General features: G+C 42.0%; 1 protein-coding gene across 1 annotated transcript in view; it reads right to left on the reverse strand.

The window, feature by feature from the left end:
* The window catches only part of LOC147692374 (cytochrome P450 2G1-like), a 643,102-nt gene that overhangs the window by 501,070 nt on the left and 114,635 nt on the right, over positions 1–27,397 (reverse strand). The window contains exons 2-3 of the mRNA XM_086938598.1: positions 20,517–20,679; positions 14,520–14,669 (exon numbers count right to left, since the gene is read on the reverse strand). Of these exons, the coding sequence (XP_086794724.1) occupies positions 14,520–14,669; positions 20,517–20,679 (313 nt within the window). The remainder of the gene's footprint in view (positions 1–14,519; positions 14,670–20,516; positions 20,680–27,397) is intronic.

Consider the following 27,397-nt stretch of genomic DNA (forward strand, 5'->3'; position numbering starts at 1 on the left):
AGTGTTTGCCTCATTAAATAAATATATTTGAACCTTTTAGAATGATGTCACCTGCATTACCTCAGATTAGGAAGCAGATTGAGGTACTTTCTTGTTGGTTTGTGGCATGTTTTTTGGAAATGCTTGATATCAACATATGCAAGATAGAGGAATTGTCTTTTGTGAAATAGTGAGGTTTCAGTAGTGAAATTGTATGCTTGTACATAGGACCTGTGCTGTGTTTCTTAAATGTGATGCAAAAAACGATGTTGGGGCAAATGAATGGTTTTTACATTTTTGAGAAGGAATAAATAGTGTAGATGAGGTGATGCCTGTCCAGGGGTGTAGATGAGGTGAGGCCTGTCCAGGGGTGCAGATGAGGTGAAGTCTGTTCAGGGTTGCAGATGAGGTGAGGCTTGTACAGGGGTGCAGAGGAGGTGATGCCTGTGTTCAAGAGTGTAGTGGGAGAGAAGCCTGTCCAGGGGTGCAAAGGAGGTGAGGCCTGTGTCTAAGAAGGCAGTGGGGGAGAGGCTTCATAAAGTCCAGTCCACTGCATTCATAGACACAGGCCTCACCACCTCTGCTCCCCTGGACAGGCCTCACCTCCTCTGCGCTTCTGGAGAGGCCTCACCTCATCTGCACAATCTGCTTCCTAATCTGAGGAAACACAGTTGAAACGTGCAATCATGTACACAGTATCTAAACCTTGGGAATGATGTAAAACCAATTCATGTGCTGAAATTCAATTTTTACATAACATTTAAAAAACAGAGCACAGGTCATATGTACAAGCATTTCATTACACTATTGAAACCTCACTTTTTTACAAAATACAATTCCTCTATGCACTAACATTTCTTTACCAAGTATTATCAAGAAATATGACACAAAGGAAGAATAAAAAAGCTTAGTGTGCTTCCTAATCTGGTAAATAGATTTTGCTGCATAGAGGAATTGTATTATGTAAAATTGAGTTTTATAAAGTGGAGTCGTCAAAACAAGATGGATTTTAAATGGTTTATTAGTAGGAAAGACCCATAGATGTTGCTACAAGAAACAGCTCATCTGGAATCTAATCCACATTCCAGTACAGTCCCTTAGATATGCTAACATTTCAAAAGATTAAAGGAACAGCATACATGCACTAATGTAACACATCTCCTTTTATTAAACAAAGCAAAATAAAAATAAAATAGAAATAAAAATGATATAACAAAATTCAACGTATATACATACAAGGGTATAACAGGTTAAAAATAGTAAAAGACATAATTCAAGTTATGTACATTCAAGAGTATAACAAGTAGTCATTGAGCTTAACAGGTTTTACTACGATCCGTCCAGAGAATCTTCTTGTGTTAGGAAGACCATTCTTAACACAAACAGAAGACTTAGATTGAACCCCATCAGGAAGAGCCCTTCTTGAAAATACTTCTGACGAATTAGAAGGAACAGTACATGAATTCGATTTCGTTCGCACAGAAACATCACAGTTCTTGTTCAACCTAATGTCACGTTCCAAATCCTTGCACAAAACAACGTTGCCTAAATTCCATTTGCGTCCATCATCCAACAACACACAATTCCCTTTTACCTCCAAAATTTTCTTGGGCTGAGACCATTTTGAAGAACCATCCTTTGACAAACCAAAATGTGAGGATCTCACCCAATCACCGACACGGAAACTTTGCGCACATTTCTTAATTTTGCTGTTGTGTCTGTCTACATACTTCTGTTGATAAACACTCATTCTATCACTGAGACCCTCCTTAGAAATATGACTAGAAGAAGTTTTAATCATCCATGCAGGAGTTACCTTATTACCAGCAGAACGTCCCTTGAGAAGATTAAAAGGGGACACCAAAGTTGCAGAATGTGGAGTATTCCGATAGCTCCAAATCATATCTTTGACAGCAACTTTACAATCCGCGCCTTCAACCACTGCCAACTGTACACATTCCTTCAACACACGGTTGAATCTCTCTACCATACCGTTTTCCCTTGGACAATAAACAGCAGTGGTAATATGCTTTACACCACACAAACGTAGATAATTTTGAAACTCATTAGCTACAAATTGCGGACCATTATCTGTAGTAATAGTTTCAGGAAATCCCTCTCTATGAAATAACTCTTCACAAAAACTGACTATATTAGAAGCTTTAATCTCTCTAACAAATGCTACTTCTGGCCATTTACTGTAATAGTCCATCAAAACAATAGCAAATTTTCCAGCAATGTTACCAATGCTAAATGGACCACAAATATCCATAGCTAATTTCTGCCACGGCTTGTCCGGAAATGAGACAGAGCTAATGCTTGACTCCTGGGAAACATGAGACTTGTCACTGCAAGTACATGCTGTACAATTCCTGACACACCTTTCAACATCCTTATCCATCCCAGGCCACCAGAAATCACACCTACACCTTCTCTTCATACCAGACATTCCTGAATGCCCCTCATGAATAAGACCTAATAATCTACTGCGTAAACTAGATGGTACAACAAATTTGTCCGCTCTTCTAACAACACCAACTACAGAGTCATTGGACAGTTCTGACCATACCGTCTTATACTCAGATAATTCACAATCACTCCACGAAAAATGATTGCATGCTGAAGCTAACCGTGCAATCACTTGTTTTAATACATCATCCTCCTGAACAGCCTGTTTCCACTCCTCCAAACCAATCGCACCATTGCAAGCCTCATCCACCGTAGCTATTGACCAATCTTCATCCAAATCCATTACAACACTCTCTTCACAAAGCGGACGGCGAGACAAACAATCAGCATTGACATTCTTAATGCCAGGCACATATTTCATCAAGAAATCATACTCTTGCAATTTATAAATCCATTTTGCAATCCTAGGGGTAGCTCTGTCTGCACCTTTAGTTGAAAATATATCCACTAGGGGTTTATGATCGGTTCTTAATTCAAAATTGGTACCCCAAACATCATTTCTGAAATAATTTATACCCCAAAAACAAGCTAAAGCCTCTTTTTCTATGACTGAGTACGAAGGCTCAGCACCTTTCAACGTACGCGAAGCGAATGCCACAACCCATTCCAACTTGTCTTTACCTTGCATAAAAACAGCTCCCAAACCGTATGCACTTGCGTCCACAACAATAATTGACTTCTTGTTGGGATCAAAAGGTTTAAGTGCAACAGCATTTATGATGTCATTCTTAACCTCTTCAAAAACTGATAGGCACTCAACACTCCACAAAAATTTCGCACCTTTTTTCATTAACAATCTTAAACAAAAAACCTTTGAAGCAAAATTGGACACAAATTTGGAGTAATACTCCACTAGACCTAAAAAGGAACGTAGTTGGTCCTTGTCTGCTGGCGATGGAGCATTTTTAATCGCATCTAATACGTTTTTTTTAGCTTTAACACCTTCTGCAGACAAGGTATGTCCAAGATATTCAATTTCATTGGTGGCAAATTTACATTTCTCAGCAGCAACAGTTAAACCCGCACACTGAAGTTTGCACAAAACATCATTTAAAACTTTGTCATGGTCAACTTTACTTTTCCCCCACACAAGTACATCGTCCTGAAATACCAACATGTTAGGTATACCTTCGAGAACTCTGCACATAACCCTCTGAAAAACAGCTGACGCAGAGGATAGACCGAAAGGCATTCTTAAAAACTGAAAAGCTCCCTCAGGAGTTATAAAAGATGTTAAATGGCGAGATTCTGGATGTAATTTTATCTGATGGTACGCATTAGATAAATCAATGGATGAAAAATACACAGCATCTTTAACTGATGCAACCATTTCATTAATTTTGGGTAACGGGTAGCGATCCACCCAAATATTTTTGTTCAAATCTCTTAAATCCACACACATGCGCAATTTGCCATTGGGTTTTCGCGCTAAAACGACTGGACTAAGCCAATCAGAAGCCTCTATAGGCTCAATGATGTTTTGCTGACACAATCTATGTAATTCCATCTTCAGTTGTGATCTTAACACTAAAGGAACATTGCACACCTTATGAACAATAGGTATACAATCAGGTTTAAGGATAATCCGATGTTCACATTTTTTCAGACATCCTAAATTTGGACTAAATAATTCAGGAAATTTTTTATGCCATTCGGACCCTACATCACTCTGGGTTAATAACACCTGGTCCAGATTTTTCTTATGCCAATTAGAGGTTAACAGAACTTGATCAGGATGATTTGGATCAAGAATTATCCCCAAAGTCTTTTGTTCCTTCCACCCTAACAAAGCTCTCCCCTTTTCTACGACATAAATAGTTCCCAGTGACACTGATCTAATTCCGACTTACTTGATTTGACTGAAGTCCAAAAATTACCAATTATGCAGACATTTCCACATGTACCCCCAAACTAATGTTTAAAAAAAATTGGACGTCCATAATGAATTGAGACAGTTTAGGGCAAATAAAAAACATATGAATAGAATCAGCAGCAATACACCCACATCGGTTACCCTCTATTGCCACTTTTCGATTTCCATTTTGCTAGTTTAGCGGGGGTGTCATATAGATCAAAAATAGACATAAAGGGGGTCATTAGGATGACGGGCGGACTTTGTCCGCTTGCCATCCTATTGGACAATGGGACCGCCTGCCATAAGGGCGGGGGTCCCGTGCCTGGCATTAGGATGCGCCTGCCACAGTGGCGGGCGCATCCTGCATTCCTACCATTGTGGCGAGCGGTGCACTCAGCACCGCCCTCCACAATCACAGGAAGGCATGCAGTGCACTTCCATGCACAGCATGACAGGCACCGCGCGGTGCCTGCCATGCTGTGCATGGAACTGCTGGGGGGTACCATAGGTACCTCTCATGTGCAACCCCCATCCCCCGGAGTCCCTGGGGGCCCGCAACGGGCCCACGCAGGGATTCTCCGCCTGCCTTTCCGTGGCGGCATTGCCGCCACGGAAAGGTATTTAAAAAAGCCCATCCTAATATGGCTGGCGGTGTCTGATAGATACCACCACCATATTAAACCTTTTGACTGGGGCGGAAAAGCGGCGGACGGTCTTTCCGTCCTCCGCGTCCCCTCGCCATACTAATATGGCAGGGGGGATTCAGGAGAGGATGGCGGCCGGATTGCCCCCGCCAGGCCGGCGGTGTCTACCGCCAGCCTGGCGGGGGCAATCCGCCCGCCATCCTAATGGGCCCCAAAGTGTTGACTTTTAAGTAAGCCATTAAACAGGATGTTAGTTGACAATTCAATTGCTCTGGACATATCTATTTTTTCCATTTCTAGTTTTCTTTGCCAATTTTTTTCAAATAAACATAAATCATCTTGAAGCCTATTTGCCATCACCTGATACACTAAGCTGATTCTCTTTTCCCTTCTACTAGCTTCGAGTATATCAATTTTGTTCATCAAAGGCTGGTCTAAAAGACCTTTAGAATCCAGAAAACTTCGTATTTGGAGATATTAAAAAAAATCCATTCTAGCAAAATTAAATTTATGCTGCAAAAAAAGAAAAAGAGGTAACCTGATCCCCCTGGTATAGATATCCTAATATACGGACTCCTGCAGAATGCCATCTTATCATCACCTGGTCCCTAAAGATCTCGGGTAGAGTCCGACAATTCACTAAAGGTGTGTAATAATTCAAATCAAAGCAAAAACTGAATCTTTTTTTGAATTGCTTGCATATTTCTAAGGCAGCTATCATAATTTTAAATTTTGTTTTTTTGTAGTAACTTGGCTCAATTATTCTTACAAGACATTGTCTCGCCTCCTTCCCTAATACCATTTCATAAATTGAAGGACTGATCGATTCTCCCAAAGTAACATCTTGAAAAATTAAAATACCCATATATCTCAATAAAACAGCCCAATAATACAGCCAAAAGTTCGGGATCTCCCAGCCGCCTCTAATTCTCAGAAGAGTGCACCGTTTCAAAGCTCTTCTAGATCTACGATAGCCCCAGAGAAACCTAGAGGACATTCTATCTATCTTGCCAAGGAAATCAGATGGAAAAAGCAAGGGTATCGTTCGAAACAAATATAGAAATTTTGGGAATATTAAAATTTTTAATACATTAGTACGGCCATATAAAGAAAGATGTAAATTATTAAGTCGCTCCAAAGTTCTATTACCTGAGTTTAATATGGGATCTACATTGAGCCGTACAATATTGTCTATTTTTGCGGATAATGTAATACCAAGATGTAAGGCATCAAAAGAAAAGACCAAATCATTTGGACGGCCCTCTTCCGAGTGAATCAACTGGGTTTTCGAAACGTTTAGTTTATATCCTGAATACCCCCCAAACTCCTGAGCCAATTCAATTATTTTAGGTAAAGCTTGCTTGATATCTGAAGTGACAATGGCGATATCGTCTGCATACGCAAACACTTTATATTCAACCTGGTGTATCCTCATGAGACTAATGCCAGCTTCTTTTTCCAGTCTGTTCAGATAAGGTTCAATGTACAACGCAAATAACAAGGGGGAACAAGGACAGCCTTGCCTCGTCTCCCTTGTTATTGGCAGATTATCAGAAACATTGCCAGCTATACGAATTACAGCCTTGGGATGATTTTATAATGGTTGTATTGCATTAAGGTATTCTGTAGGAAATCCCTTCCAAATCAATGTGGACCACAGGAACCTCCAGGAGACCCTGTTGAATGCTTTTTCAGCATCCAACAGGGCCACCGCAACCGGAGATCATGTGGCTTGTGCCCAGTCTAATAGTGAGATAATCCTCTTAACATGGTCCGTTGTGTCCCTATTTTGAATAAACCCATGCTGCCTTATTAAATTCAAAGTTGACATAAGATCGTTCAATCTATTAGCCAAGATTTTCGAGAAAATCTTGCTGTCAGCAGTGATGAGAGAAGTGGGTCTGTATGACCCTATCTCAGTGCCCACCGTCCCTTTAAAAAAAAAAAAACTATAGTAGCCAAAGACCATGATTTAGGGGGATGGCCCAAAAAGGCTTGATGAAACACTTTTAGCAGCTCAGGTTTTAACAATCTATGAAAAGAACGATAGAATTCGAGAGGTATGTTGTCTGGTCCCATTGCCTTCCCAGAAGCTAGGCCTAAAATAGCTGTTTCAATTTCTTCCCATGAGAAAGGGGCAGCTAATAGAGTTTTCTGTAATTCCAAAAGTCCTACATTACCAAGATTTTAAAAATATTCGAAATCATTCTTTTCTACATCCATGCCGTCAATGGACTCATTATACAATAATTGGTAGAAATCACGGAACGCTTTTAATGCACCTATTTTAGACTCTTGAACATCTCCATTCAGATCACAGATTTTTGAAATATCATTAAAAGCTGCCTTCTGCCTTAACCTTTGAGCTAATACTCTCCAAGGTTGCTCACTCAGTTCATAGCACTCTGTCTTATATTGTCTGTGCTTAAGTGCAATCTGATCGGCTATATGGGAATAAACTGTAGACTGTTTAATAGTTAAATCTCATTGGGCATCTTCAATACCCCGACCTAGTTTAATATTTTCGGCCAACTTTATCTCTGCCTTCATTACCAAATCGGATTCCTCCCTAAATTTGTTCCGTCTACCTTTTCGTTGAAAATTCGAATAGCTAATAGTTTCCCCTTGATTATTGACTTAAAGGTGTCCCAAAAATTTGGACGGAGGCAGTATCATTGTTACACTTAAAAAACTCCTCAATGATTTTAGCCATGTATTGAAGATAATCATCCTCCAATAATAAATTCCTTTGAAACGACCAATTGATTTTGATACCCCTTATTTGGGAGGGCAGTTGTATTTCGAGTATTAATGGATTGAGGTCCGATATAAGTTTAGGAAGGATCTCGATATTGGCTTTTTCTTTAAAATATTGGGAGATAAAAAAATAGTCCAGACGAACAAATTTTTGTTGTGGGGCAGAAAAAAAGCTATATCCAGGTTCCTTTGAGCGAAGAGTGTTCCAAACATCAATAAGCCCATTTCCTAAAATCAATTGACGGAGAGCTCTATAGGTCCTGTATTTTCTACCCGAGTTCTTCCCACTTATCCTAATATCGACCCCAGCATCAATGTGGATATTTAAATACCCGCAAAGAATTATCGGTTGACACCATGAGGCCAGCTCTAAATTAATAAAGTTCATTAACTCACAGTCATCTAAATTCCGGCCATACAATGAGCAGATAGTGAACCTGTATTCGTCAATCTTCAACTCTGCCAATCCCCATCTCCCCCATTTATCTGCCGATGTTTTGACACACGTCCCTAAACCCCGTTTTATTAAAAATAGCAACCCCTCTTTTAATCCCTGTCTGCTTTGAGCATACTAGCAGATCTAGACCCAAATTTTTCAATAAATTCCTCTTCTCCCAAGCAATATGCTTCTCTTGTAGACACATAATGTCTATTTCTAATAGTTGATTCATTTTACACAAAATTCCCTTTTTTTTTAAGTCATTGAGGCCGTTAATATTCAACGTACAAACCTTCAATTTCCTATCCATTTTTATATATCACATGTAGAAAAACGTGACTTGCCTATTTTTATTTGTGCCAAAAAACTGCGCTCTTAAAGAAGGCTTAAAAAGAATCCACTCAATGCCCATTCAATGATAACTGCTGCTGACTTACACCCCCCCACCACCAACACCCCACCAACATCACCCACCCACCCCCCCTCCTTACCCCCATCCCACCCATCCCACCATATGCGGCACAAGGACTATTAGTCCCTGAGAACACAGAGTTCCCCCCCACCCCCTTTCCTTGGTCGGAAAAGAAGATATCACTATTCAATAAGACCATCTTTAACAAAACTTTAGTGTTCACCCAAAAAAAAACACAACAAGGCCCCATCAAAAAAAGAGCACTATGCGAAGGACAAGATTATCAACATTTGTTTCAGAAAGACCCTACATGACCCCCTCAGAAGAAGGTCTAAAACAAAGGGTAGAGTCAACGTCATTTGGTTTCATAATGTCATCAAATATTCTTTTGCCACAATTTCATCGAAAAAAAACCTAGTTTGTCCTTTAAGGGTAACTTTTAGCTTGGTCGGATTCTGTAAATACACCACTGCTCCCTTTTCCTGAAATCCAGTGATTAATTGACGTAAATGCCACCGTTTGGATACAGCGGCTTAACAAAAATCCAGCCAAACAAAAAAGTTGCAGCCTTTTGCGGATCTCTTCTTGTCTGGCCTAGCGAGACCAAAAACTGCTTCTCTCGCTAAAAAGTTATTGAATCTAGCCAAAATTGCTCTTGGGCGGTCAGCCTCTGATTGCTTAGCCTTTTTAATTGTAAAAGGGAAGCGATGCGCCCGTTCAATTACTAATGGCCAGTCCCATGAAGTTAATTCTGGCAATGCCTCAAGAAAAATCTCGCAAACAAAATTGCGTACGCCTGGTTCCCCCAAACCTTCAGGGACCTCAAAAATTCGCAAATTGTTCCTGCGTGACTGGTTCTCTAATTCCGTGAGCTTGAAGCTAATGTCATCACGTTGAGCTTTTATCGAGCTAAGCTCTAATTTCTGTGTGGCGACCTCATCTTCCAGCACAGATATTCTAGTCTCTGCTTCAGTAACCCTGGATGAGATATCAGTGCAGATTTTTGTAACTTGTCTTACAGCATTCTGGACCTTGCGGCACATAGCTTGTGTACAGGCAATCTCCGTCTTTTTTTCAGCTCTATGTGCCATCATAGTTTGATAAAGCATGACTAATGTCACCTCTTGATCAGAGCAATATTCATCAGATCGTATATGCTCTTCTTCCAAAAAAACAGATTGGGATACAGCTTCAGGTGATACACCACCAGGGTCAAACAATGTGTTCCTGGTACCCGGGGTCCTCCGAACCCTGAGTTTTTTAACGGTTGTGGCGGACCCAGGAGAAGTCTCGCTAATTCATGAGTCATCGTCCATACTACTATCACCTGGATAGTCTGCCCAATCTTTATCAATACTTTTGTACGATGAATGGTCTGACATTAAGAAAAATCTATCAGCAGTTTCTTGAAGACCTAAAGGGTCAGGACACAAAGCTTCGTTTGGTGCAGATAGTATTGTTACCTCAGCAAAGTGCTCTCAGCAGCTACTCCAGAATCTGAGCGTACTCCAACTCCCACAATACCACTGGATGGTCTTTTTTCGTTAGTCTTTTCAGGATTGAGCAGTAACGTTCCTGTGACCAGACTGAACGGTGTTTCTATAGCATGCTCATCGTGAACCATCAAACTCGAAAAGTCCCCCCAGTATCAATCATAGGAGCCTTCATTATATCTGTTACCAGACTCTCGGAGCGCTCTGTCAGAGTGTTTTTTATGAGCTGCTTGTCAAATATCGCAGGTAAAGTTTGCAATGCATGCTTCACATTGCGAGTTTTATTCGATCGCTCCCCTCCCCTCTTTTAATTGAAGACAGGTTGTAGCTGGGCTAGCGAGTTATCCATAGCACCCGTCTCCCCCGACTCACCCGCAGCTCCATCATCGTCGGTGCGCACAGCATCTAGCTGCGCGGGAGTCTTCGTTTTAACACTCCTGGTGACCGGGGGTTTCAGGAGGGGTTTTGGCGGCATACTCGTCCTGACGCCAGCCACTTTACTCAGGTACAGTCCCGGTGAGAGGGGAGGGAAGCACCTCACCGGCACCTGGAGAAAGCCCGGAAGCAGTAGCAGTGAGACCATAGGATGCCAAGACGCCAATACATCGAAGAAACTCTGTGTTGGTTAGAATTCAGGTTTCTAAATACTTTCAAAAGCCAGACTCGGAATACAAGATCATTCAGCAGTCGTTATGGAAGCCGCTAGGGTGAACGCAACAGCTCACTTCTTTTCCGACCAGGAGCGGAGGAACAGGCAACTCACACAGCCGATGCAACGGCCGCCATCTTGCCTCCCCATTTGAAATGTTTTCTGATGAGAGAATAATCTGTTCATACTTAGTCAAATGACTTTTTGTAAGATGCTGAGTATGTGTGTGTCAGTATTGTTTCACATGAATAAGGACCCTGAAGAATAAGCATCTATTTGCACAATTTCCAAGGAAGTATCTGCAACATTCTTCATCGGTCCTAGAAGCATGGAGGCAATTGCATCTAGTGTAGCAGAAAAAATATGCAGTGGGCATTTTCACCCCCATCCCCCATTGCTGTGTGATGATTGAGAGTGCACACCTTTTCTTTCATGTCTCATAAGTTCACATTCCTAGAGCAGGAGTGCAAGATATATTACATGTATTATTAGTCTGCCGATATTCGACCTTGGTAGCGGATTAGCGCTGGTATATAAAGCCCATTTGTTTTAGATATAATATCTTCTCTGCATAAAGTTTAATCCTGTTTTGTAAATCGCCATCTAATTGATTTGTCTATTATAATTTGAATGCATTTTTAAAGAGCTTTTTAAATTAATGCTTAAATATCATATCTGTTTCTTAACAATTTTATTATGTATTTGTTGACCTCAGTTGAGGTCTAAATCAAATTAAATAAAAAATCTTGAGAATCTTAGAGTAGAAGTACTACACAAGCAGTGTAGAGCTCCAGGAAGCCTTGAAAACATTCATGTTCCCAAGGCACCAGATCTGTCACATCACTGTAAGTCAGCCTTTGTGAAGCCCTTGCAATCAGACAAAGGTTTGAAATCCACTGACAACAGTAGCCAATCATTCCCAGGACAATCTTTGCATCTCTGTATATTGTTGGTAGACTAATTGTTCTTTAGACACCTTCCTTACTCTCTACTCACTTTAATGCACCAAATAAATGACTATCCATATAGGCCTGTGGGATCTTACACCAAACCCAAACTTTATTTCTGAATCAGAACACAAAGAAATATTGACTACACTCATGAAGAGGAATAAACAAATGCTTGATACAAATCTATCACTGTAAAACACTGGGCTTCTGCTGGAATTTAAACTAATATTACTGCTGGATTCGGTACCATAAGACAACAAGGAATCACTAAGTCATCCATTTTGCACAGGCACTAAGCTATCCTTCATTTTCTGGTAGGCTTCTTTATTCTCACATTTGGCAAGTTACATGGAGACCCTAGCACTTGTTTTATAATGTCTGTTCAATAGTTTTATCGGTAACAAGTGCAATCCCCTTCTCTGCTTCATCAGCAACTTTGTACTGAGAAGTACAGGGAAATTCTACATTTAGTTTTTCACTGATCTGCATTGGCTCTATGCTTTTGTTCAATCTGAATTATTTCCCCAAAACATTCCAAACCTTGTTATTCACAGTATAATTTAATTATGAAGGTACGTTTTCCTAAGTAAAAGCCAGGCACTTTTTAACTCTTGTCTCCATAATCTTCGGTTGAATGCTGACAACATCCGTTGTACAGTAAATTACACAGTTGAGTTTACAAAGCAAGTCCAGTCCTAATTAATGGCTCTTGCTCCGTATTTCGAACTAGGACGCAGAGGACCGCGTCTTCCAGTGTAATCTCTGAAGCTATCCAAGGTTTCCTCTCGCTGTGATTGTAACAGGAGAGTTAAGGTTTCAAAACTATTGTGCAGACAATAAGCATCAGCCTCTGGCGCTCTGTGCGCTTCTTTGTTTTTCTTTTTTGCATTTTAGACTGTTTGTTCAGGCCTCGTTTCTGTGAAGGAATTTCTTTTGGATACAAGACTGTTTAAATATTTTGTTATTATTCGCCTTTTGCATTTCGTATTTGGATGAAATCTAGTGTGATACTTTTCGCTGTTTTGAGTGGCTGTGAGTATGTATGCCTTGATAAATAAGTCTTTTTGTCTTTCTACTGTTCATAGATAGAGGAGGTGAATGGCATTACATCCTTCTCTCCTTTCTTGCATCCAGCACACTCCTACAGGGTGGCATTCTCCCATAAACAGGGCGTTTCTACTTCCTATGAGAACACGTCTGGAAGAGGCCTTTCTGTTATAGACTGCAGCACTAAATTATTTTCTCCATTCCCCTTTTCCCCTGTGTGTTTTCTGACAAGGTAGTGGTTGTGTCACTCTTTGAGAGTTTACACAAGGGGTAGTAGGTGGACAGTCATTTCACCATCGCCCACGCTGTTGGGATCTTGAAGGTCAGTGGCGTTTTCAATCTGACATAGCCTAACACATATGGGAGAGGTAGGTCTCACAGTAGTGAAAAAAGGAACGTTTGAATTTTTTCACTACCAGGACATTTAAAACTTAAAGGTACATGTTCAACTTCTTAATTACAATGCACCCTTTCCCTATGGGCTTCCTTAGGCATACTTTAGTTGTGACATATATGTAAGGCAAAGAATTTGGTTGTGACACCGCAGAAAGTTCCAAATCCAACAACAACCCATTTACTTTCATAAACCCATGATTCATTATCTGCAACACTGCTACAGAACGCCATCAGAATGCATAATTAATGCTAACTCTTAGCCTTAAAACAAGAGAATAACACTACATCTTTGCACATACTCAACATAATAGGCCCTTTCGAGTCATCTGCACAAATAGAAAAATCTTTGAATTCGTGCATGAGTGAGTACAATTAGGATACAGCTTCCTCCAAAACTACGGAAAAATTATATTTCATTTCAGCACAAATGGGAAAGAACATTGGCAGACCTTTTAAACACGAAGAATACAATGGAACTCCTTGCATAGTTACAAAAACCTATGCCAGTACAGGAAGGCTGAGGCCCAGTCATGTCAACTCGAGGCCTGGTTATCTTAACTTTAACACAATGAACATTGATAGTAGTTAATAAATATGCTCTAATAACTTCCGTTCGGAGATGGCAATAGATTCAACACTTTATTAAACTTGAAATCATGCCCAAGTTAAGCTGATTCATTTACAACATATTCTTAGCAAATGCACAGGTTTTCAAAGCATAATATCTGAATACTCTTGTAACAGAGGTGTGTACAAAGATATTGATATAACAATGGACCAAACAAAGATGAATGATATATTAGTATATGTTTATCATATTACCAATACATTCAAAAGATTTCTCGCATTTATATTGCCCTGCCCAGAATTAAAAAAAAGGATTCTCTTGCCTCATTCCATATACTCACATTCAGACCATATGATCATTTACTAACAGTGCTGTATCCTGTTTAAGTTTTACCCGGTCCTGTACAGAGTCGCTTAGGGTATATTTCTGACACTTCCTTAGAATATTTGTCAACCATTGTTTCATTTTCCATACATACTTCTTTCCGAGATAATCGGAAGTGGTTACGTTTCTATTCACTCCTTCATAATTGCATGGTATGAAGGTAGCCCAATGGATCTGCATGAAAATAAACTTGCAATGCCAGCAAACAGAAAGATAACTTTGCCGCATATGCAGCTAGTCCTTTATTTACCTTCTTCATTTTAGAAGAGAACCTGAAGTTGACATAACGATACCAGGGCAAGCAGGTGTAAATTATTGTGGTGTTCGCTTACCAAATTGTTGGGTTATTTATTTATTGTGTTTTCAGGAGATACAATACAATAAAAGATGCTGATTGAATATGCAATCAACTGCTAATATAAGAATAACACATAAGACATTTACAGATAAGATAACAAATATGACAATCATACATACCTTTAGTGTTTCTGAAGAGATCAACCATGCACCGGGCCTCTTCCGTGATCTTGTCTTCTAACATCCTTTTTCCCATCCCAAAATCTCTCAGCGTCATAATACTAAATTTGCGCAGCTGCTTCCAACGTTCATTATTAGAAATTGTTACCCCTAAAACATAGAAAGTGGTGAAATGTATGAAAACAATTACAAAAAGTACCTAAATACTACTCTTGTGTGTTTACACTTGAATATCTTTTTGTGTGATAAGAATGTGCTCACACATGCATCTGGAATGACATAAAGGAGGGAGTACAATTATCAGCTACTTGAACAAAAAGGCTAATGGGGGGAGAAGAGAGAAGCCCAATGTACAGATGGAAGTGACCTGGGAGCTGGAACCAATTCAGCATATGTGTATTAATATTAGCCTCATTTTGCAAAAAGTAATTGAGTGTACTAAGTGAGCCTGGTATAGGGTCACTCCCTTTTCGGTTTATCCATACTGCAATATTGCCTTGGAGACAGAGCCACTGTGGTGCAATTCCACTATTTCCACTGCTAATTGTACAATCTAATAAACTGTCCTAAAACCACAGAATGGCAGCACTGGATGATCAACATCCAATGCACAAGACAAGAGGCTCCATTGGGAGCGAAACACCAAACAAATCTCTGGTACTACATTTTGTAGAATCACAAGGCACACATGAAGATGCCACTTAGAAATCTGTCCAGCTTACAGAATTAAATGAGAAAATTGAATGACACAAACCTGTTGTTACAAGGAGCACCTAGAGTTCTGGGGAAAGAGGAACTCAGAATAATGATGGGAATAAAGCTCTGTTATATTACAGACTAACTGAAATCATTAAGAAAAAATTGAGAGGAAGGTAGTATTAAAAAAGATCCGTGAAAATGTACAGGAGGTCTGTTTTTTTATTTCAAAGACATTTTGAAACACAAGAAGAAACACAAAGAACACTGGACATTTTTAATTTAAGTCAGTTAATTATTGCCACCTACCCATTCAGCTGGCAACTCAACAGATCTGATTTCATCAACCTGAAGTCAATCTTAGAACATCTGCATGAGGGTTTATATGGAGTGATCATTTAGCCATCTCTTTTAGATTGGTAAAAAAGCAAGATGAATCAAGGAAGACCAAAAATAAATAGTACTTTTCATCAATGCGATAAGATATATCAACAAGATTTAATTACCTCATTATCAAACAGGATACCCAGGGCCGGACTGGCCGTAGCGGGCACCGGGTGTTTCCCCAGTGGGCCACCAGGGTGGGGGCCGGTTTTGGACCCCTGGGGGACCACTTTTGTTACTTTGCAGCATTGGCCCCCTGTAACAAGAGCATCTGCAGGGCTTTCCACACGTGTCCCCCACCCCAACCATTACGGCCAGCCGGACACATTGCCAGGGTCGGTTTGCACTCGCAGTCCGGCCCAGACTATACCCACACACATGGGCTTCCTCATAAATGAATGTAGGGAAAGTCCTTATCTGACTGGAGAATAGAATGAATCTGGTTGCTCTGGGAAAACTGTGGTAGCCCAAAATAGGAAAGTTACAGCCCCCTAATTCTCCCCTTCACTTTCTAAGCAAAACACATATTGCAAGAATATGGAAAGGAAATGTCAACACATCTATGGGGAAAAAGAGAAATATTCATTCAGACAAGCTATTAAAGAATGCTTTAAAGCAATTAAATTGGTGGAGGAAGCATATGACACAAATAATGTTGGGTGACATAGACTTTTTAATATAATCAAACAATTTCTCAGTCAAAAAGTCAAGAAAACTAATATTAAGCCTTCATCGGAAGAATGTGATACCTCTCTATTTTGAAGAGAAAATTAAGAATATTCAAGGTGAATTTAAATGCCCTCCAAAGGAAAATCAGAGGTGGGAACTAGCTTTAACACCTCCCCTTCTCCTATAGACAATGCTCATTTCAAGAATTTAGCGATTTAACCTTGGACCAAACAGAACAAATAGTCAGGATCGCCCGAAGACTAGGCGTGGACGGTAAATTCCGTTCTGTTTGCGTAATTAGCATAATTTGGGTAATTTCACATTCGACCGAGAACTTGGAATTGCCCAAATTCTGCGATCCGTGGCTTCGCGTAATTTTTTGCTTGTTTGTGCTTTCAAAATGCGTGTCGCAAGACATTTCTCCCCGAGCATGCAAACAGCATTCGCAAACAGGAAAAAAGCATTGCAAACGGGCAGAATAAGCAATTCCGCGTGTTTGCAGAACTTTTGCATGCTCGCGGAGATTTTTTGCCACCCCTACCAATGACCCATCTACAATAGTTAAAAAAGAGGTACATATAATCAACACGTTATCAACAAAATATTGTATACTTCTTTAGAACTAGCTGAAGTGCCTGAGGCATGGAAGGAGGGCAAACACCTTCTGAAAAAGCCTTCAGTCAGCCAAAAAAGGCTGTTTAATTTTAGTTTTATCTCTTTCCTGCCTACATTAGCAAACATGTTTGTAAAATGTGTCAACACCTAACTGTATGAATACCTCGAGTAGAATACACTGTCCCATAGCACACAATTAAGGTTCATACCCAACATCATACAGAGTCCACATTGCTGGAGATATCTGAGACTATTAATCGATTATTGGGCAAAGGCCATAATTCTGCCCGATTTTACTAGAGCTCTTGGTGGCATTTGATGAGGTTTGCCATCCTCTTCTCCTGCATAGACTAGCATCAGCGGGGGTGGGTGAACTGATTTAAAGGGATATAATCCTTTCTCTCTAATAGACAGCAAGCCGTAACTATGTCCCTCCTTTGTTCAAAAAACACATTGCTGAAAGGCAAGGTTCCTCAGGGATTTCCCCTGAGCCCTTTACTGTTCAATGTCTGCATGACCCCAATGGTCAAGTTGATCATTCAGGATATCAGTAAAATCTTATGCTGATAACATGCAATTTGTTCTCTCTCTGTAAAAAATACCATAAAATCAGGGCAGGGGTTTGAGGTATGTCTTAGCAGAATCATTGAGTGGATGAATGCGAGAAATCTTAAATGCAATGCTGAAAAGACTGATCACTCCTATATCGAGCCAATAAAAACTTCCTAACCAATGGATTGCGGTCAAAGTAACTCAGAGGTGTGCAGTTCCTATAGTGGGGAAGGACGCAGGAGCTTGAGGGATCAAGTCAGGGGATCTGATCTTTCAGGAGCAAGAGGCCTCACAGACCCCTAGGGGTGTCATGCTTCATCATAGGGCAGCTCCTCGTTGGGCTAACACTGCAATGACCAATGGGCCCCGCAGGAACGCTCTTTGCCAGAGTTCTGTTAAGCTGCCATAGTGAAGTGTAAGGTATAATGTGAGTGTGTAGTGAGTGATTAGCTAATGTAGACCATTATATGCACATTGGCCAATGTCTGTTTTTAATATAACCAGGGGTTCCACACATTAAATATTGATCTTAATAACACCTCTAGTTATTTTTAACTCACCACTCTACTCACTCACAACACCCTCACATCACAGCTCATACTTCACTACAGCAGCTTAAAAGAAGTCCGGCAAAGAGCCCCCTGCAGCGCCCTTTGGGCATTGCAGCGCCGGCCCAATGAGGAGCATCCCTATGATGAATCATGTTTTGGGAAACAATGGTTTGGGTGTGGCCTAAAGGTCCATGCAGAAGTGACCCTGTGGGGGGCACTATGATTGAGAGTAGGAAGTTAATTCTTAAAAGGGAGTGGTAAGTATTATAAGGAGTGACAAGTAGGTCAGTATATGACAGATGTTTATTCTAAAACAACAGTATTCAGGTGCTCACACAATAAGTGACAATAAGTGTGACGTGAAAAGTGAGGTTGGTATTAAAATATAGACATCGCATTGACAACAGTAATAGAAGCTCCTTTAGAATATTTTTACAGAGTAAAAGGAGTTCATGTTGTAGGGGGTGGATGGCGTTTTGAACTCAATTATTTGAGTTTATCTTCAGGTCATATATAGGTGAGCAAGCTGAATTAGGCTGGAATGCTGGTAAATAACATCCGGGGTTGCAAGCTCCTGCAAAACGCTGTGCTCCTTTGTAGTTGAGCGTGGGAGACTTTAGTTCAGAATCAATACTGGAAGAGCAGCTGGCTGCTGATTGGCATCATTCAGTGCCGAATATTTATTGTAGGAGAATCCAGGGCACTTAGTGAGAACCTGGAGATGAAAAACAGAACTTGTCCTGCTTCTGCTGTAGTCTGCGCCGAGTCCCTCGCACTCAGCGCAGACTACATACAGGAAGTGGCCCAACCTCCTTAAACTCTCGCTTATTGTCATTTTTGATTTATTGACATATCTTCTTTTGCCGTACATGTTCTAGCTTTGTACTAATTGATGTTTTTAGCCTTGCCTCTTTGTTTTTGCTTCCAGCTACACACTCTAATTTTTTCTTTACAACTTTATGCTTTGTACTATATCATAATTGTCATTTTATCCTTTTTACAATGTAAAGTTTTGGATTTTGCTATATGAACTGTAGTAATGTTTTTTTCCCTTTTATGCTCCATAAACTTACCCTTTTGAAACTAGAAAAAATAAGCTTTTTATGTAAAGAACAAAGAAAGGTTGCATATTTGTTTACAAAATTATGATTATCTTGATCTACATTGAAATCCCTGTTGGGCTCCTAGCTTTTTAGGTGTGAGGCTTGTGTTTGGGCCCAAGGAAACTCTACACAAGGAAGACCTATCTACGATGAGCAGTGCAAACTGAGTATCACTGCTCCAGGACTAGTACATTGGCTTACTAGGCTCACCTGACCAATTATGCTATTCAATTCAGACTCCAGACCGGAGGGGGACCAATATTTAATTGAGTCTGAACCCATCATACCTCATAAAAAAGGGGTTAGTCAGATTAAGGGAGATGAGCACCACATGAAAATTTTTTCATATGATTTCCTCAAGAGGAAGATAAGTCCATTTGCTTAGTAATTGATTAAACTCTTTCCAAAAATAACAGTAGAGGCTATTCCTCCAACTGAATTAAGACTCCTATAAAAAGTGCTCTCTGATGTGTTTGTGCAGTTTTGTTTGGCATGCAAAAAAAAAGTAAATTTCCTTTTTATAAGCTCAATCATAGGCTGGAAATTGATAGATTTTATGTTGCCTGTTGTGTTCTAAGTCTATAACCCCACACCATTTCCCAGAGTAAGCCTTGGACTGATCAACTTTGCTACGCTGAGTGTTAAGACACAAGGTAGTTTACATTATGCTCAGGTCTGGGCTCATTCACATTTTTAAGCACCAGCACACCAGTTCTACAAGGTCTGATGCTCACAGTCAGAGCCTACTAACAACCAACTGTTCTGGGACCCCTGAAAAAGTTCCTAACCTGTGGTCAGTACCATTGAGTTGGGTAATATTAAACATCCATCATCTGCCAAAAGCATCAAGAGTTTGAAGAGGATGAAAATCCACATGCCAATATGCCTTTTATATTATGGCTTAGGAGCATGATCAAGGCTGTATAATTACCATGCAGTTACACAGAGACAGTAAAAAATAAGTAAACAATTGATGTTACAAGAATAGGTATAAGGTAAACATTCAAGTGTTACCGAACTCAGAATTATGTATTTAGTAAGTTGTAATGTATGATTAGGGAAGATGAGTTTAATGACCTGAATTCTCAAGTTACTGTTTAGGCACACTAGTGCCAAAACAAGTGTAGTGTAATATATATGGTAAAGAATAACATGTACAGTAGTATGCAAGCTCTCTGCAAGCCAAGCAATCCCTACTTCATATCCCTTAAAGTTGTTTTTGTATCACCCTCCAATTGTGGAAAGGTGATTATTTAGAGTATTGGCATCACTCACCGTGTAGTACATCAGCCAATCAAAATACGAAACACAGCATTATTTGGGTATTAGAGAAAAAGCAGAATGAGAAACACAGATTCATGAACTGACTAACCATACTTTTGAGCATGGATTGTTTTCTTTTTTATACTTCTCAAAACTCTACTCACCAGAATCATGAAATATTCTCTCAATTGCGGGTACTGCCCCTCTGGAAACAAACGCATCTCCCTGGTCAATAAAGGCTTCCTTTAGAGCATCGTATCCACATATAACCATCACTCGACGAGGACCTATATAAATGGTGAAAACAGGTCCATAGACATCATAAAGCTGTAAGGAAAAAGGGACATTATGATGGATCCAAGTACTGTATTTACTCATTTTCTATAAACATTACAGCATGATTATCTTGCACACTTTCTACAACCAAGATGTTTACTGTGTATTGACCAATTTTCCCTTTCTTCCTCTCAAACAGAATTTTTGTCTGACATTCCAACATTCTGCTCCTAACATAGAATGCCACACATCTTCCTTTTTATACAAGAAAAGGAAACAGCACTTGAGAGCACACACAAATATCATGAAATGTAGTAAAGGAAAATTCCAACTATATGTATTGACATATGAAAATGGAATCTTCAAATAATTTATATTGTAATGATGAAATGCAGTTTGTATGTAAATATTTACAAAAGAATATAGGAAATGAAAAAAATATATTTTGCAATATAGCTATAAATCAATATAAAATCCTTGAGATATGTTGGTTTACATATTATTCACTCTGTTGGTTTATATTTTGTTCTCCATTTGCACTCATTATTCTCACCCATGCACTCATCACCAGCAGACTGGACTATGGAAATGCTCTCTATGCCTGCATCAACAAGTCCCTACTCAGAAAGCTCCAGACAATACAGAACACCGTGGCCAGATTCGTCCTCGGCATCCCCCGGCACGAACACATCAGCCAACACCTAAGGAGACTCCACTGGCTCCCCGTGGAAAAGCGAGTCACCTTAAAAATCCTCACTCATGCCTACAAATGCCTACACAGCAACGGACACAAACACCTCAACGACAGAATACACTTCCACATACCCAAAAGAAACCTCTGATCTGCCAACCTTGCACTGGACGAAACCCCGCACATCCACAGAACCAGAGCAGGTGGCAGATCGTTATCCCACATTGCAGCCAAGACCTGAAACAAGCTCCCAGCAGACTTCAGATGCTCCCCCTCCCTGAACACTTTCAGGAAGACCCTCAAGAACTGGCTCTTCGGCTGAACGGCTCTGCGTACCTTCCTCAGTATCTTTTATTTTTTTTGTAAATCTTTATATTCAATAGTCTCGACATGAGGTACCTATGCACAGAATCAATTGTGAGTTAAAGTGAAATCAGATTACATACAATACAGCAGCATCATTCATTGAAATTCACAGGGTTGGGGGGTCATCATCCGCAGTTTCATGGGGAGGGGTACACACATCGCCCCGGTATGTGTTCCAGGGGGCCCAAATCTTAGACCATTTGTGGGGACAACCTCGAGCGACATAGACTGTTTTCTCCCTCAGCATACACCAGTCAAGGTCCTGCTGCCAAGCCATAACTGTAGGTGGATGCGGGGCTCCCCAGAACTGCGCAATATTTCTTTTGGTGGTCATGCAACCAAGCGTGACCCATTGTATAGTATGGGTGTTGAGGTCAGTAGGCTCCTAAATGTTAAGGAGGCACCTGGGCGTTTCCAGTGTGATGTCTACCCCTAGCACTTCACTCATGACCTTGTGAATGTTACGCCAGTATCCCTGAATATGATCACAGTGCTAGATAATATGCATGAATGTGCCCAATTGTGCGCAACTTCTCCTACAAGAACCATCCAACACTCCCCCCATGTAGACCAATTGGGGACTAGTGATGTAGATTCTGTGAAGGATCTTTAGCTGCACCAGTCTGAGTCACGCTGGGATAGCGACCGTTTTAGGGGAGGAGACCGCCTCCTGCCAGGCTTCGTCATCTAGTTCTATTCCGTCCTCAGTCCATTTTTCTCGCAGTTTCAGTAGGGGGTTGTCGATATTGTTAATAAGTTTCCGATATGTTAGGGAGATGGTCCCATCAGGCAGGGGTCCATCCAACAGTCTATCTTCTAATGGGGAGGCGTACGGTGGAGTTGGGTCATCGGGAAATGCTGTTAGCCGCGAATGTCTGATTTGCAGGTATAGATAATATTCTGTCTCCGTCAGGGCGTATTGATTTCATAACGCATCAAAGGGTGTCACACCCCCATCGCACCAAAGGTCTTTGACTTGAGAAATACCTATTAAGTCCCACTTGTCAAATCCTTTTGAGTTTCCCATATATCCCAATTTCTGTGAATCCCACAAGGGTGAGGCTAGCGACAATTTGTTTTGCCATCCGGTTGATTTAGTAGCGGAATGCCATATGGCGGCCGTGTGGGCAGTGGGTCCGGTGAGTGGGTATTTATTTGGAGATGAGTACAGTGCTCTGGAAAAGAACCCCTTGGGTAAGAGCCATCGATCCATAAGGAAGCCCGGGTTGTCGGGCCAGCCGTACGTGCAATGGTTAATAACTGCTAAGTGAGCAGCCCAGTAATATTTTTTAATATCAGGCAAACCAATCCCTCCGTCATACCAGCTGAGTGTCAGCTCTCTCATAGCAATACGCAGTCTCCCTCCCCATAGGAGGTCCCTCAGGAGCTCTTTGAGGTCTTTAAAGTACGAGTTTGGGACAATGCCAGCCGAATTTTGCGATGCATACAGGAAGCGGGGAAGAGACATCACTTTAAATAATGCAGCTTTGCCCAATAATGAGAGCGGAAGTGACTTCCAGTGTGCAATGTCGCTTCTGAGCCGTTGCAGTGGGAGGAGCAGATTACAGGCGTATCGAACAGACTGGTCTAAAGATATAAATATCCCTAAGTATTTTAAGCCGTCTGAAACTACTGGGATCGGGCAATTTAGGAGTAAAGGGGAGGTGTCCCCCACAGGACATATAGAAGTGATTTTTGCCAATTGATGCGGAACCCAGAATATCTACCAAATGTATCCAATATGTCAAAAGCAGCTATTAGGAATCTCTTAGGGGACGTGAGATATAGGTGTATATCATCAGCGTATCGGGATATGCGGTCCTCCCAGTCCACCGACCAGCACATGCCAAGGACCATTACATCTTTGCGGATCCATGCTGCAAGTGGTTCAAGGGCCAAAGCGAATAGCAAGGGAGAAAGGGGGCACCCCTGATGGGTCCCCCAGCAGAGTCTAAAGGGCTCTGACTTTCTTTTGTTCACAACTACCTGGGCCAGCGGCTCACTGTATAACAGTTGTACCCAGCGGCAGAAATTTGGCCCAAATCCCAGTTTAACCAACAATGGAAAAAGATAGGGCCAAACCAGGGTATCGAAAGCCATAGTGGCGTCTAGGGAGACCACAACAGCATCTTCAGGTATCGACGGTACTCTGCCCAGGACTCCGTGCAGTCTGCGTAGGTTAAGAGCAGTGTTTCTTTTAGGCATGAACCCCGACTGATCTGGATGGACTAGGTCACTTATCACCTTGAGCAGTCTTGTGGCTAATACTTGGGCCAGGATCTTGGGCTCCGCATTCAGCAGTGATATATGCCGAAAGGAGGTGCACTCCGCTTTGAGTTTCCCTTCCTTGTGGATTGTGACTATATTGGCGATTCTCAGCTTGTACGGCAATGAACCCAACTTAAGGCTGTCCTCGTACATAGCCTTAAGATAGGGGGATAGTTTATCTGGCCGAAGCTTATAAAGCTAGATGGGAATGCCATTCGGGCCCAGAGCTTTCCCGGAGCGTAGGGCTCGTATAACTGTAGCTATTTCATCAGCAGTTAGTGCCCTGTCCATATATGTGAAGTCTGAGTCTGACAGTGTCAGGGGAGAGATGTCTTTGATGTGATCAGTGAAGTCTGCCTCAGGGTATGGTGCCACAGAGCTATAGACGGTTTAGAAGTGAACTGTTAAGTGGTTAGCTATACCTTGGGGATCTGTCACAGGGGAGCCATCTGTACGGTTGATTTCTATCACAAGTCTTCTCGCCAGCGCTCTCTTGTCTAACCATGCGAGAAATTTACCGGCCTTGTCACCCCAGTCATATATGCGCCCCAGTCGTTCCTGTCCTAGTAGTTTGGCACAGTCGGTGACCAATACCCGGTATTCTTCCTGTCGCAGTCTGAGGCCATGGAGGGCTTCAGGTGAGGTATTTAAGGTGATATCTTGTTCTAGGCGGCAAAGCTCCTGTTCAATGTCAGAGATTTATTTCACCCTGTCTTTTTTGGTGCCTGCCAACAAGGAAAGGGCCTGCCCTCGGATCACTGATTTGTAAGCTTCCCACAATATTTGGGGGGACTCTACTGTTGACGTTTTCCACAAAGTATGCATCTGTAGCTTTAATTAGGCCTTTCTGAATTTTGGGGTTCTTAAGGAACCAGGGGTTTATCTGGGCAACCTTTCCCACCTGTGTATGGTTCAGAACTATATGGACCCATAGAGGAGAATGGTCGGAGATGCCTCTCACCAGGTGGTGGATTTCGTGAATATCATTAATTTGTGAAGTCGGGACAAGAATGTAATCAAGTTGGGACAGACTGTTATGCGCCCCTGAGTGGAAGGTGTATTGTGTTTTGTCGGGATTGTATGTCCTCCAGCCATCTAGTAGTCCCATCGCCTCTAAGAAACTGGAGAACGCATGTACGGCCTGGGGAATCTCGCGGGTGGGGTGTCTATCTAGAGCGCCCGAGACAAGCACCAGGTGTCCGTCAGGCAACGCCAGGAGTATAACACTAAGGTCCGCAAATGTCGTGCCCTGCATCCCGGTGGCACGTATATTGACAGAAAGGTGATAGATCTGCCCTCCCAAGAGCCCGTGATTCCGACATATCTGCCCCGGTCGTCTACATATGTAGAGGTGAGTGAGAAAGGAAACATTTTTTTTTTCCATAATACCTACTCCCCTGGAGCTAGAGGTGAAACCTGCATGTGCCACCATCGAAAATCCCCCTCTGTGCATAGCTTTGCATGTGTTGCCAATGAGGTGTGCTTCCTGGAGCAACACGATGTCTGGCGATTGTAGTCTAATATATTGCAATGCAACACTCCTCTTAATCTTGTCCCCCAAACCGATAACATTCCAACTCAGGATTCTCACTTCTCTGTTACACTGTACTCCCATTGACAGTTAGACAAGACACCATTAGTGGGTTTACGTGTATACATCGTACCATCGAGATAGTGCAAAGAAACAACAAACAATTTAAGAAACAACCCTTCCCAACATCCCCCCACCCTGCTCCCCTGCACTCCAGGCTCAGAACTGCCCATGTTATTTAAATGCAGAGTGCCTGTCGCCCAACTATACTAGTGAAAGAAAAACACACAGGGGGAGGCCACAGAGTTCCGATGGCTCCCCCGCCTACCATTACAGTGTATCAATGGAGAACGGGCCAGACATTCGGATCATCGAGCATGAAAGTTCCCGGGAGGCGGGTGCAGGGTTCAGTCCCAGCTCGTGACGAGTGTCGGTGGATCAAGTAGCAGCAATGGCAAAGGCAGTGTAAAGGCTACAAAAGGACCTTCCAAGAGAGTTTGCAGCAGAAGTTAATGATCGTTAGCCTTATGTTCCGGTGGGATCCGAAGACCGTCCAGCCAGTCGGACGCCACCTCCGGGAGGTCAAAGAAGCGTGTTTTGCCATCTAGTTCAACTCTTAGGCGTGCTGGGAAGAGCATGGCGTACTTGAGACCTTTTTCCTTCAATCTGCGTTTAACATCAAGGAAGGAGCCGCCCGGGTGCAGTTGGGGAAGAGGGTGATTACCGAGTTGTCTAGTTGGATCAGAGGTGCAACTCTCGCCGCCTGGAGGAACGTGTCTCTGTCTCTATAGTTGAGGAGCAAGGCCAGTATTGGATGAGGGGGGGCCCCAAGCTTTGGGCGACCCCCTGGTACTCAGTGGGCTCTCTCAATGACGAACAGTTTAGAAAGGCGCTTTTTGGTTGTAGTTTTGTCAGGATCATTTCTTAAATGAACAGATCAGCAGCAGGATCCTCCGATTTCTCTGAAACGTCAAGAATGCGGATGTTATTACGTCTAAGGCGCCCCTCATAGTCGTACAGCTTGTCCTATGTATATTTGCGGAATGATTGAAGCTATTTAATGTCCGTTTGCAGTTACGAGGTGTCCTCCACAAGACTTGCGGTGGTAATTTCTAATTGTTTGATCTTCTCTCTGTACTTTGTGAGATCCGCTCTGATTAGCGTTACTTCCGAGGAGAGGGTGTCAACAGAGGAGCGGACACCAATAATAGCTGCCATCAGGTCCTTCATCGTGGATTCACCGGTGTCATGCTCAGCTCCGCCTTGCGGTTTGTCACTAACCGCTTTTCTGTCCGGAAGGTCCGCCTTTGGGAAGGTGAAGTGGTTGAGCCTAGTCTGCTGGGACGCCAGGGAGCCCTTAGCGCTGGACATGACGAGGCCCCCACTGAACACTCGCTGAGACACAAAGTGGCTTCAGGTAAATTTCCCCTGAAAGGTCCCTCCGGGGTCTGCCCCAGTGCGACGAGCAGACGTGAAAATATGTAGATGCTGCTGATTGGACTACGCCGTTCCTGGATGAAGATTAGGACCCAGGAAGCGGACGCAAGCAGTGGATGGGAACCCCACAAGGGCGTCGCAGGCTGCAGAGTCGCTGTTCACTGTTTTCACAGTGAGATCTACAGGCGGTGGAAGCCACAGAGAGTGTCTAAGTTGTGGAACAACAGATCGCCACCCGGCCCTAGGTTGTTGATATCTTTTGAGCAATGCAGCAGGCCGCAAGGAGTTGCTACTAGCAGTCAGTACCCAAGTCACCAATATAACAAGTAGGGGAGGGCGTGCAGGGTGTTTGGACTGCGTGGCCTCAACCTGCCTTTTGAAGTTATGTGGCAATGCCTGTGTCACTCTTATCATCTACACCCTACCCTGACAGTCCAAGGCTGTCCAACAGAGGCTCCCCCACGAGCTGCCAGTTC

This window comes from Lissotriton vulgaris, chromosome 9 (genome assembly GCF_964263255.1).
Source record: "Lissotriton vulgaris chromosome 9, aLisVul1.2, whole genome shotgun sequence".
Lineage (NCBI taxonomy): Eukaryota > Metazoa > Chordata > Amphibia > Caudata > Salamandridae > Lissotriton > Lissotriton vulgaris.